The following is a 12,688-nucleotide window of genomic DNA, read 5'->3' as shown; positions in this document are numbered from 1 at the left end:
AGATACGAGCCCTGAGGTGCACTTCCGCCCTCTTTTTGTCGGGTCCACACTGATATTATCACACTTAGGAGGAGGAGCACTTTGACAAGGGATCTTGATGACACAAAGCCAACCTAGTCTGAACCAACCGACAATCCTCATGGAATATTTCCGCCTCTGCTTAGGGAAGGTCAGTGGCAGACTGGGTCTAAAACTCTAAAAATAGTTGTGGTTGCCAGGTGACAAAAGGGGATCCACTCCAATCCTCAGCCGCAATACTATAATGGAGTTTATATGACAAATATGCAAAATATGCGAAAATACATAAGTGGAAACATAGAATTTGCTTAAAGTGGGCCTTTTGTAACGTAACAGAGCAATTTTTTTTTTATTAAGAACACGTCAAAATCAGAGCACACATGCGGGATTCTAATTTAACGACAGATATCACTCCGAGTCCTGTGTTTCGAATTTGCAATTACCCTTCCAATAACAATTAAAATACCTTGGAAGCGGTCGATTCGTAAGGTATATTACAATTTAAAATTTGAATTCGTGACTAACGGCCTAAAACACTGCATAAACCTGTTTATAAGGAAGTTAAAATCATTAACGCAGTCACCTTAGTATTTGGGCAATGGATAATTTTTACCTGCTGTTTGGACCATTGGAGAAATAAAAGCGTCGTGGTCATCCACTTTTCCAGCCCTCGAAACAGAGTTCACCTATTCACTTTTTTATTAGACTGAGGATGAACCCAGCACAGGGACAGGGTTCGAAAGCTTTTGTAGCGCTTTTATAAATCGCTACAAATCTACTACTGAATGTTATCCTGGACCGATAATCCAGTCTCGACATTGAGAAGATTCGTCTCATCGATAATAATAAATAATAATGGAGCACTTACGAATCAGTATCATTGGAAAAGAAGATTGTGGCATTATTGTCCGCTGGTGAGCGACACTCGAACTTCAGCCTTGGAGCAACGAATGCTCCTGCTAGAGCGTGGGGACTTGGTAGACTCACGGCTGTAAATAAAAGAAAAAAAATCAAATTTGAGCTGAGCATAGATATAGCAATTTTATACCCATAAAACCAGAGATTATCATTTAGAAGTTGCTTGTAGATAGATTAATTTATAGATTTCATGCATAATGCCAAACACCGATGCAACTAAGGCCATTCAGCTGCAGCGCTGAAAACTGAAATCGACAGTGAAAAGGTTTGAAGGTGTAACACTCAATTGTTAGGAGAGGGTGAACAGTAAGATGGAAGAAAGAGAATACTAATGGAGATACAGTAAAAGGAATGCAAAGAGTTGCAGCTAGGGACCGAAGGGATGCTGCAAAGAACAAATAAGTAATGCCTAAATTATACTGCATGAGGTGCACTGACAGCGCCTAGCCTCCTACGGGAAGAAATTACTTTTAGCTGACTTTCGGAGTCTGATATGAGCGCCACTGGGATAATATCAGAATCCACAGGACAACAAAGTGAGTGAATGATTTGTCAAATTCAGGTCCGGCTTTGAAAGTGGTTTTATTTAAATGGCAGCTGAAATAAAAGTGAAGTTTCACGAAATCAAAAAAATGAACGTTCTCATGTGTGGATAAAACGCCAAAGACAGTCTCATGTCCGGATAGAAGGGGAAGGTTGTACGTTTTAGACTTTGCCACTTCTCCCAGATTTGATTCATAAAACCTTGACCTAAGTTTGGATGTCATGTAGATGTGGCAGACACAGCGCCACACCTTTCCATGCTAGGTCTGAAAAATAAAACAGCTTGACATTTGTTCTGCGTATCTAACAATGAAGACGTAAAATGAATTGAAATCTGAAGAAATGAATATAGTAAACTACTTTGATCAAAAGGTAGGGTTAATATAATCTAGTTTCTAATCACCTAAATAGATTATACTGATGCCCAATATCGAACCCAAACTCACTGATGAAAACAAATTATAGAATGCGACAAAAAAAAAAAAAAAAAAAAAAAAAATTTACTGTTATTGGCTCCTCAAGTGATGGCAGATTAACTCGGCCTTGTGCCGGAACGGACTTTTTCCTCTGGACATAGCCCGGGGAGGGATAATTATTTTATGACCAGATCAAAGAACCCTGAACTGAGGAATGCGGATTATCTGTAGTCAGATTATTAGTCGAGAAGTTTGGAAATGTAGGAAATAACACCCAAATTGTGTATAATGTTTCTGTGTGCACTATAAATCTAATTATATACATAAATACACACTCACACATACTCCTATTGTTCATCTTATAGTGTTGTTTGAATTCTCTAACGTTATAAATGATCAATGACAAAATAATTAGGTTCGAATTACTGTATATGACATCAGTGTTCAAAAGGGTAAAGTACAATACAAAGAAAACAATTATCTTTCTCTCTCGCTCTCTTTACACGACTAAAGGATAATTTGATTAAGAAAATGGTGATACCGATAAATTTCATCATCTGTCTTTATAGATTTTCCTTTATCGATGTAATGAAACTACCACTGTTGTCAAATACGGAGTCTTAGGACCGGAAATAGCAACCCGTTCACAATCGTTATACATATATCTTACTTTACTGACTTTACCTTATTAGCCCTCCGTTTTCATTTTCATCATTCTCACTGTCGGATGAATTTTCAGCAATGTCTCTTGTTCAAGAATTTTGTAAATAAGTTTCGTCTAGAATATGGTACTTGTGTATAGTTTCATGTATGAAAGTTTGTGCATTCTATATCTAACCTTTTGTTCAGCAACGTTTCAGTACTTATCGTTTTTCATTTGCCTAGAGCTGGAAAAGAAAAAAAAGAAGAAAACAGCTCACGACCGATGCTAAGCTGGTTTAAATAGGATTATAGCCCCTTTACCCCCTGCGTTGAAAGACCAAAATTCCGTGTAAGTGAACGAACCAGCCCAGCAGCGTGTTGCCTGGCTACATAGCATTATGGAAAATCAGGAAAATTATGATAAAAAGAGGTTCGGGAGGAGGTATTTTTGTTTGGATATGGTCAACTCAACAACACTTCCTCGGACCTAGAGAAAATATAATGTAGAGGATTTAACTTGAAAGAAAGGCAGGAAAAATCAATCGTATATATACGTACTAAACGTCACAGTCGAAACATCTGCTCCCCATATATATACATACTAAGCGGCTCAGGTAGCGTTGGCACTGCGTATATATACGTACTAAACGGTTAAAGGTTTAAAAACCGGATTCAGTGTGGTTGGAACAACTGAAGGAAGGTGTCCGGTGTCATATGTGATAGGAAAGTCCCTATAAGATTAAAGGGCAGAGTGCACAAGGCAGTGGTCAGACCAGCAATGACATATGGATTGGAAGCAGCACCGCTAAAGAAAACAAAGGGCAGAAAGTTGGACGTAACCGAGATGAGGATGCTCAGGTGGATGAGCAGTGACCAAAACGGACAGGGTTAGAAATGAACACATTAAGGGTACAGTAAAGGTCACTGGAGCATCAAAGAAAGTGAAAGAGGTAAGATGGTATGGCCACCTGATGAGAAGAGAAGAGCAACACATGGCAAAGAAGTGATGGAAGACCTAAGACTAGGTGGAGAGATTGCATTAGAGATGATATGAAGGAGAAGGGAGTACAGGAGGATATGACATAGGACAGAAATAGATCGAAGAAAATAATTAAAAACGGCGACCCCGAATAGGGATAAAGCTGGGAAGGAGTCAGGCGTTGCTCACGTAATCACTCGATGACGTCATCATCATGATTACGACACCTCGATAAAAGAAGTCTTATGGGGGAAAAAGAATATTAAGACTTCATTATCACTATCATTATCACCAATGTCCTATAGTGGAAATCTTTATATGAAAAAAAAAAATCGTTGCTTAGATATTGATAACTTATGGAGGTAATTCATTTATCCCATTGATTTTTCTTTCCTACAATCAGTCCTCCTATATCCCCCTCATTATTCCTTTTTATTATGTATATTACGATTTTCTTCATAATTCTTATATCATTATAATCCTTAAATCATTGGCTTGAAGATGTTTAGTGATGAAATTCGGAACACTCCTTTTCTGCAGGTAAAACTGAGGCGTAAGGAAAGTTTTAATTTTGGAAAGAGATCGGATCATACATACTGCTTCTGTGAACTCTCGAGCGAGACTGAGAGTTTCCAGCCCTGTGATTGGCTTATCAACAGCCAATCAGGAGCGTCGTAAGGGTATGGCCTAGACATCGGATGCATGGCTGGTGTAAATCTGCTCTAGTACTGGACACCGTATGGTATATATAAAGTAGACGGCAGCACAAAGATATCGTTTATGAACGTATACTATATCGACCACACAATATAGAAATGGGTGTATACATTACTTTGATCCCCGAGGGGCTAGTACTAAACACGGCGTCCCATGGAGCTTCTGCCATGTTTAGTACTAGCACCTCGGAGTAGGTGACGCGTAGATAACAAGCCGAGGTAGCACCAAATTAATTTTAGTATGTCTGTCTGTCTCTCTATTGTGCCATGAACAAATACTGACTTCCGTCAAGGACGTAAATGTTTTTGCGTCCATTATTTTTTGTTTCAAGCAATTGATAATATTTCGTCCTAACTCTGAAACATGTCAAGATTAACGTAGCTGAAAACATCTATTTGATATAGTATATACGCAATACTTGATAATAAGCAACCTTCATCGGACATTCGTACAGTTAATACTAACCCTATGCATCCAATCATTCGAATCACGAAATAATAACACAGAAATGTAATGAAATTTATTTTTGTGGTTTTTGTAACCGACCCCAAGACTTCCAATGAAATGTTTGTTATTATTTTCCTTACAAAATAATTTTCTGGTGTTTCCTTATCGGTTAAATCATGTTAAATCAAACATTTCTCGAAGGACTCGTTGAGAAGTGAATGTTTATCTTGTGAGGATATTTACCATTTTATTCATATACTTAAATTACAAACTGATGTTAGGTTGCTGAATGTTTCATCCTACCTACTGAGCATTCCAGGTCTGTGTCTGATTGTCGTCGATAAAATCTTTACAAAGCATCCGATATGGATCGTATTTTGGAAATAGCTATTTGAAGCCACAGCCTAATTGGCAAACGTAAGCAGTGATGTCTAATATGGATAATTAGGTAATGTACTTTTCAGAGTAAATCAAAGAAATTTAAAGGGAACTTAGCTCAGTTTTGTGAGCACCCAGAGAGAGGGTAGTTGTGACGTATACTATGATATCGGACAATAACGGTCTAGGTATATCCTAGACCGTACAATAGCATCGCCAACGACAGGGGGAGAGCCGATCATTCATGGGTCCAAACTATGTTACACGTGACTGCTGCTTCACCAATGGTAACCCTAGCAAATTGTCCTCGTGGCTGCTAAACTGCTTTCATATTGCGTGTTTTTGCAGTATGTAACAAAGAAAAGAATCGTAGCGTAATATGCTAAATAAATAAATCAACAGATATAACAGAAATACTTAGACTCACAGGTAACCACTCAACAACCCTACAACAAACAGTGTCAGTTTCAAGTAAATGAATTAAGCGTATAGAAACAGCGAAGCTGACACAGAGGCACACAAATAAAATAAGTAAGGGAATAGTGGGTTGGGATAGTGTACTACACCAAACACTGTGGGTTTATCATGGGACTGATCATGCATTAAGGAAGTTGAGGTTAGAAGACTTGCTTCACGACATAGAAACAACTATATCATGACTTACAGTCATTTAGTAGGACTAAGCAGGTAAACGCGAACCGGAGCTTTTGAGACAATATGAAGCAACAGAAACTCCAAGGTAACAACGGTTTTCGCAGAGTTAATAAGACTTGGTGAATATTTCAAGTTGAAGGGAACATGAATTGCGCCATGGAACTGTATTACACAATTAATATTCTTATATGATGCCCATTCCCTTATTGTATTCTACATAGAGTGAGACATCGAGAAGATGAGTGAGAGTATGTAGGGCAGATGTTTGAGTGTGCGAAGCAATGTAAGAATTCCATATACTACTACTACTACTACTATAACTACTACCACCAACACCTGAGTCTCCATTCATAAAGTATATGGGCTGGGTGTCTAGTAAATAAAGTACGTCATACAGTTACACTGCAGTTTCCCAACCTTTTTTGGTTGCGATTCTTCACTTGGCGTAGCGACCCTATTTGTGATAATAAGTCCAACCATTTCATGTTACAGTTATACTTGCAAAATGTTTATGGGCGTTAGTTATTATATTTCAGTTTACATTTACCAGCACAATGAATTTCAATATATTTGAAATGGAATGAAAACAAGTAAAATAAATTTATTTGCATATCCTTTTACACAAAAAATAAGTTTTCGTCAGTGGTTAGCAATAACTTGCTGATAAATTTAACTGAGTCACTAAATTAATGCAATGAATTACATAAAAAGTGGCTAGTGTAAGAACCAAATGATATACTTTGGGAATTAGCAGTGACCATATTAAAGAAAAAATCATAACAAATTACGAAAACTCCAAAAGTTTTCTCAGTGGTTACCTTGAAACTGCTTCATACTGTGCAGCAGGTGTTTCTCAAATCTGGGCTTTATATTGATTGTTAGAGCATACCCAAGCCGGTTTCTTGCTTTAGTCTTAATCGTCATAACTAGACTTGAAACCCCTTGTTCGCAGGGGTATGTTGTTGGGAAAGTAGATCAGTTACATTACTACTCAAAGTAAACGTGTGAACAGCTGTGAATTATCAACATATATTTTTGTAACTCCCTCGCAACCCTAATGTGGCGTTGGGAACCACTAAATAAAGTGTCATTTGTAATGGGAAAGATATTCTTTTAATTATTAGTGATTTATTTAGGAATTGATTCATCATCCTCCTCTAATATCTTTACTCTACTATTGTAAGAGTGATTGGAACTATAAAATGTTTTCGTTTTTGTTGTGAATGTCGAGTGCGTAGCAGTGTAGCCAGTCCCTTGTTTTGTTTTTTCTGTCACTTTGAGTATGGGAGCGCTGCCCTGAATCTTACATCTGCATTTTGGTAACACTAGCAACACATGTTAGAATCACGAATGCTCTCGAAGGTGTGAGGACGTCATCCGGTCCACCCTTCATTCTGGCTATTTTACCAAGTTATTAATACAAATGATTATCTATCCCTTGCAAGGGTTCTAGTCCAGGAATCTAGTCCAGGGATCTAGTCCAGGAGTTCTGAAGACTAGGTAAATTAACCAAGTCCAGGAGACTAGGCCAGGGAGAAATTTGGCATGATGTAATGAGTAATAAAGAAACAAGCTGAGTACCAGGAATTTTCTTCAATACCCCTAAAATGGAAATCAGCACTTCAATTGCCTCCCAGTGGGAAGACATCACCTGGCCTCATCAGTAGTAAGACCCATACACACAAGGAATATCATGTAATAGCAGGTAGGACAGGCCTACCCTAATTCCCAGGCAGCGTAAAGGTCATTAGTCTTCATACCAACCATGTCAACTATGAGACAGTACCATTCTCCGACCCCTGTCTCCAGACAAGAAGACTGACAACAGTGCATATGTATATTCAATTCAATTCAATTCAAATGATTTATTTCGGACATAAAAGGCCATAGACAAATACATACATATACACACACAAATTATATAAAAAGTCTCTACACTCCAAGAGGACAAAATTTAAAATAAGTATGAGAAATGATTATGAAAGAGAGGTGAAAAATTATGATATGAATGAGATGCGGATAATGAAACTAAATGATTCTTCCTACTAAAAGGGCACTTACATATGTAGCATCAGAACAAAACAAAAAAATACTATATTCTTGCATAAAGAGCGCACCAAATGCACTAAGCATAAATGAGGCTTTTCCAGTGTTTGAAAATAATTGAATTATGCAAGTAAACTGGGTGGGCAACCCTCTTCATAATACAGTTTTCGGAATTCTTCAGCCTTTGCAAGTAGCATGTTATGGTTTTGCGTCTCAGTTCTTGAAAAGATGGCAGACCAAAAGCCACAAAAAGAGCAGCAGATGCGCTTGCATGCCTCGGAATGCCTTGCAAGAGTCTTCGTAGGCTATCGTTGTAACATACTCTCAGCTTATTCATAGTTCGTTGTACCTAGTCTTATTATTCTCGTATCTTAATGTCATGGTGGGGAAAAATCCTCCCATGACACATTGAGTGGCGGGGCCTTCAGTAATAACGTTTTACTAACTTCTATCTACAAGCCTTCTAGATTTAGCTAAGTTTCCCTTTAAATTTCTTTCATTTACTGCATATGTTTGCCGCTTAGGCTGTGGCTTCAAATAGCTATTTCCAAAATAGGATCCATATCAGATGCTTTGGTAAGATTTTGCCGACGAAAATCAATTAGACACAGCCCTGAAAGACACAGTAGTTCATTCGGCGTTACTTTGCGCAGTACTGTAGAAGATCATTCACTGAATTACTATTATTATTATTTCAGTAGAAGAAATCTATTCACATGAAACAAACACACGGGGGCCATTGACTTGAAATTCAAGCTTCCAAATAATGTTGGTTTCAACCTCCCACCACAGACCCCACACTGCAACAGTAACTGATCATGATACAGTGCCAGTGATTTTTGTTAGCCCTGTGGGAGATGCGAACCCGCAACATCTGAGAGGCATGCCGCGACACTACCAGAGGACCAACTAAGATATCATTTCCGTTTCATTTCACAAGGCAATTTTAAGTCGTTTGGCAGATTTCAATAAGTGAGTGAAATAAAGGAAGAATGTCCACGTATCACTGGCATAAAGTAGGTAAACAACGATATAACTGTTTCTTCCTCTTTTTCAGAGCCCTACATCTCCTGGGGCGCTCTGCGACAGACTCGAACTCAACACTGAGGTTTAATAAACTGTCAAACGCACACTGTCACTGCACTTAGATCAATGTTCTTGCATGAGCAGGTATGAGTTTCTCTGAGTAACGTTTGCTTTAAATTTTTCGAAAGCATTTCATGAAAACATATGAACAAGGAGAGAGAGAGAGAGAGAGAGAGAGAGAGAGAGAGAGAGAGAGAGAGAGTCAGCAACCTTGTTAGATTGAGAATGACAAGGAACAAGGAGAGAGAGAGTCAAGCAACCTTGTTAGAATGAAGATGACAATGAACAAAGAGAGAGAGAGAGAGAATAACCTTTTTAGATTGTGAATCACAAGCAATAAGGAGAGAGAGAGAGAGAGAGAGAGAGAGAGTATGAATTCACCCACCATATCCAATAGCAATGTAGTGAAGCCAATTCCAGTATCCTGTGCCCAGCGTAGTAAAAATGTCATCTAGTTGATCTGTCATGTTGCGCCAGATGACAGCACATAAATCAAAATTTCATCGATGAACTCACCACTCAAATTCTGAAAAGAAAATTTCCAAGTTGTATGAGAGTTAATGCTACAACGATTTATAGGTCTAATCACGCACACAAAAAAAGACGTAGTTCGCACCAGGTTCGCACCGCAGCACAAGACTGTTGACTGCAGTTGCCCGTTGCGGCGGCGGTGGTCTTCCGAGCAATGATGTGGTGGGGCTGGAGTGGGCTTGTTGACAGTAGGGTCTCCGATGGGGCAAGAGAGCCTGACGACGTTAATGATACCTAAACAAGTATCTTCCGCTAGGAGTGACCTACATTTTAGAGTATGTCATTCTGAAGTATCCCGAATGGCCGGGTTATTTCTTTATTTATCCTCCAGGAGATTCGCTTTTGATGTGATTCACATAACGCGATGGCAGATCAAGGTCTCCTCGATTCTCTGTAGTAGCCTTGGTCACAGAACGCCCCAGGCGGCATATGGGCGACTGCAGCAGAACTCTATTCAGGATTTGATTACCCCACTTATTCGCATTCCTTTCCCGTAAGTTAGGTGAACACTCACCCTCGGTTTGGTTTGTAAGTAAGTTATCCTCTACTTAGTGAAGTACGAAAGACGATCTAATGTCTAAAAATAGTAGTTGTAGCAAATTAGCCAAATTTTGCTTAGGTTTCCATGAACAAATATCCTTCCCTATTATTATATTATCTTCTACATAAAGAAGGAAAAATAAACTTAGTTCAATTACAAAATAACAATACGAAATACACCTTCAACCAACATAAAATGACAAAATAATACTAGGCAACTCACAAGCCAGATGGGATGACATCATGACATTGTAAAACTCACAACACTAATTTTGTTTTGGATCACTTGAGACGGAAATGGGTTTCAAACACTTCCGATACAGGGAATGATGTGGCGTGATCGTCAGTAATAACATCAGTTGTAAGCAAATTACTGAAGGTAGTTTCTTACAATTAGTACCTATAAAAATACAGAAGGTTCGTTGAGAGAGAGAGAGAGAGAGAGAGAGAGAGAGAGAGAGAGAGAGAGAGAGAGAGAGAGAGAGAGAGAGAGAGGTGGTGGGGTTTGAATAATGAAGCACAGCAACTGTTTCCTGTTACTTTTTCCCAGGGTCGCACACCACCGAAGGCTGACACATGCTGACATTTTTCTTTTATCATGCGACGTAATCCAAATCAATTTCTAAATCCACGTAATTTCATTTATCTTAGAATTATCAAAATCGTTTTCACGTTTCAGAAACCGCCCGATATAGGCATATCCAGTGACTTTTCATTTATCAACTCTCTAATCAGCAGCTTGCTGTTTCTTTCTTTATTTCCACATCAAAAGCTTCACAGTTACCAGAGTACACCTGATGCAAGGTGTCTTATCTCTCTCTCTCCCTCTCTTCTAGGGACAATAAATCACAGACACTACTTATGCATGTTGCGTGCCAACAGGTAGTTGAAATTAACATTGCTGGCAACTGAAGTGTAGCCAATGAGATTTACATTTTGTCTGTTGACTCTAGTTTGGTTTGAGCAAGCAGCGTCGCCGAAAACTGTTTTGCAGTTGAAGAATGTCGTTCTTGTAAGTGCTTTTCTGAAATAGCTTTAATACGCAAAACGCGTGATTTTTTTTAGTGTCTCACTGTCATACATATAGCATATTGTGCTATATTTGAAAACAATCTATTTGTTGTTTTTGTATATAACTGTATAAACAGAATTATGGAATTCTTTTCTTCCTAGACTAATCACAAACTTCACAAAAAGATACGGACTTTCGGAACATTTTATCACCTCACCTACATATTTCAACACCATCTGAGGCTGAATGAGATCTCCCTTACTTGTAATTCAGCTTAATTACTACGCTGTTATTAGGTTCATCTGAGAGAATCACTGCATGCTTCGCAACACCAAAAATCTAATGTGCAAAGCTTTTTTCCTCTGAATTGGACATTTATTACCCCAAGAATAAAGATTTTACGAATTTACATCAATATATTAAACACCATAAGGAATGTTTCCTTGAAATTTATGCATTATATGATCAAAACACAACTGCAAAGATTTTGTTACTGATTCACTTGAGCTGAGCTGCAAGTTTTATAATGATTTTTCATTAACCCTTTCAACATGGTCAAATATCAATCAGTTAACTATAAGTAAGAACTGATTTTTACTTCACACAACTGATTCCGAGAGAGACGCGAGTCAGGTCAAAATGATTGCCAGTGGTCGCTTTACTCAATCCGAGTCGTCAATTCCCGAAAACTACCTCGTAGGAAATTTGGGTGTGGGAAACGTAATGCGATAATTTTCAAGTATATTTCTAGGTTAGTTTTTAAAATATGCATGGCGCCCTGCTTTTTTCAGGGAAACTCTCGGTACTCGGTTAGAGTTCGGGAATATGCATCCGGGTCAGGGCGTCTCCGTAAATCTTACCTGCTTGCCTACGGATGCCTACACCTCTGACATTTAAGAAGGTCAGCACATGATACCCAGGCACCTATGACTAAGCTACTTGTTCATCATCTTAGGCAATCTCGCCAACATACTCATGTTCGGCTTTGTATCTTAAGTTCCCATTTTAAAATGCAGCAGGTAGCACCCTCTGCAGAATGTTTACTGAATAGCAATTTGATCGTCGCCCTTATACATCGGGGATAGGCTTCAGAAAGTAGTTTCGATTTCCATATCATCTTAGCTCTACGCTGTTCCGAGTCCCGTTCGCTGCTTGATCTCTACTGCTTGCATCAGTAAAATTGATAACAACACGACCATTTGGGGTAGACTTCGTATTCGTATTTGTATTTGGATTTCCTTCAGAGAATTGGCACCCCCAGTTTTCCTCTCAGTCACTTTTCCAGAAGCTTTGGTTGATTTAAGTACTAAAAATGTTTCTACTTTACATATACTGCATAAGTCTTCCTCTCTATAGTAGGATATGGCATCTTCTTCAGCCCAGTTCTTACTGTTCCCATCTCCTTGACTTTCTCGATGATCGAACTTCGACCCGTGGAAAGTCCATCGCGCCATCAGGTGACTTTCCACGCACGCTTTCAATTCACCCGGCCCGTTGTTCGGTCCGCTCAACACGCTCAAGGTATGCTTGCATTTGAGCGAAGAAACTGACAAGTCGGCATCTCTTGCCTGCCTAGGCCACGCCCCCTTTGCACCTGGGCTATGCGTTGATAGCAGCTTTGAAGTAATTGTAATTGCAATGTAAATAATGACACATTTTTAAGGTAATTGTAATTCTTTATAATTTTCTATTCAATATTAATTTTAGTTATAATTGTAATTTGATAATAGGACTGGTAATTATAATTGTAAATGTAATTGA

General features: G+C 38.7%; 1 protein-coding gene across 1 annotated transcript in view; it reads right to left on the bottom strand.

The window, feature by feature from the left end:
- The window catches only part of LOC135203571 (organic cation transporter protein-like), a 235,013-nt gene extending 222,604 nt beyond the window's left edge, over positions 1-12,409 (bottom strand). The window contains 4 exon segments of the mRNA XM_064233321.1: positions 887-1,007; positions 9,230-9,370; positions 9,461-10,036; positions 12,318-12,409. Of these exon segments, the coding sequence (XP_064089391.1) occupies positions 887-1,007; positions 9,230-9,311 (203 nt within the window). The 5' untranslated portion in view covers positions 9,312-9,370; positions 9,461-10,036; positions 12,318-12,409.
- Positions 12,410-12,688: the final 279 nt, after the last annotated feature.

This window comes from Macrobrachium nipponense, chromosome 36, assembly GCF_015104395.2.
Source record: "Macrobrachium nipponense isolate FS-2020 chromosome 36, ASM1510439v2, whole genome shotgun sequence".
NCBI lineage: Eukaryota > Metazoa > Arthropoda > Malacostraca > Decapoda > Palaemonidae > Macrobrachium > Macrobrachium nipponense.
Note: the sequence above shows the minus strand (reverse complement) of the source record. Positions and strands in the feature narration are given on the sequence as shown.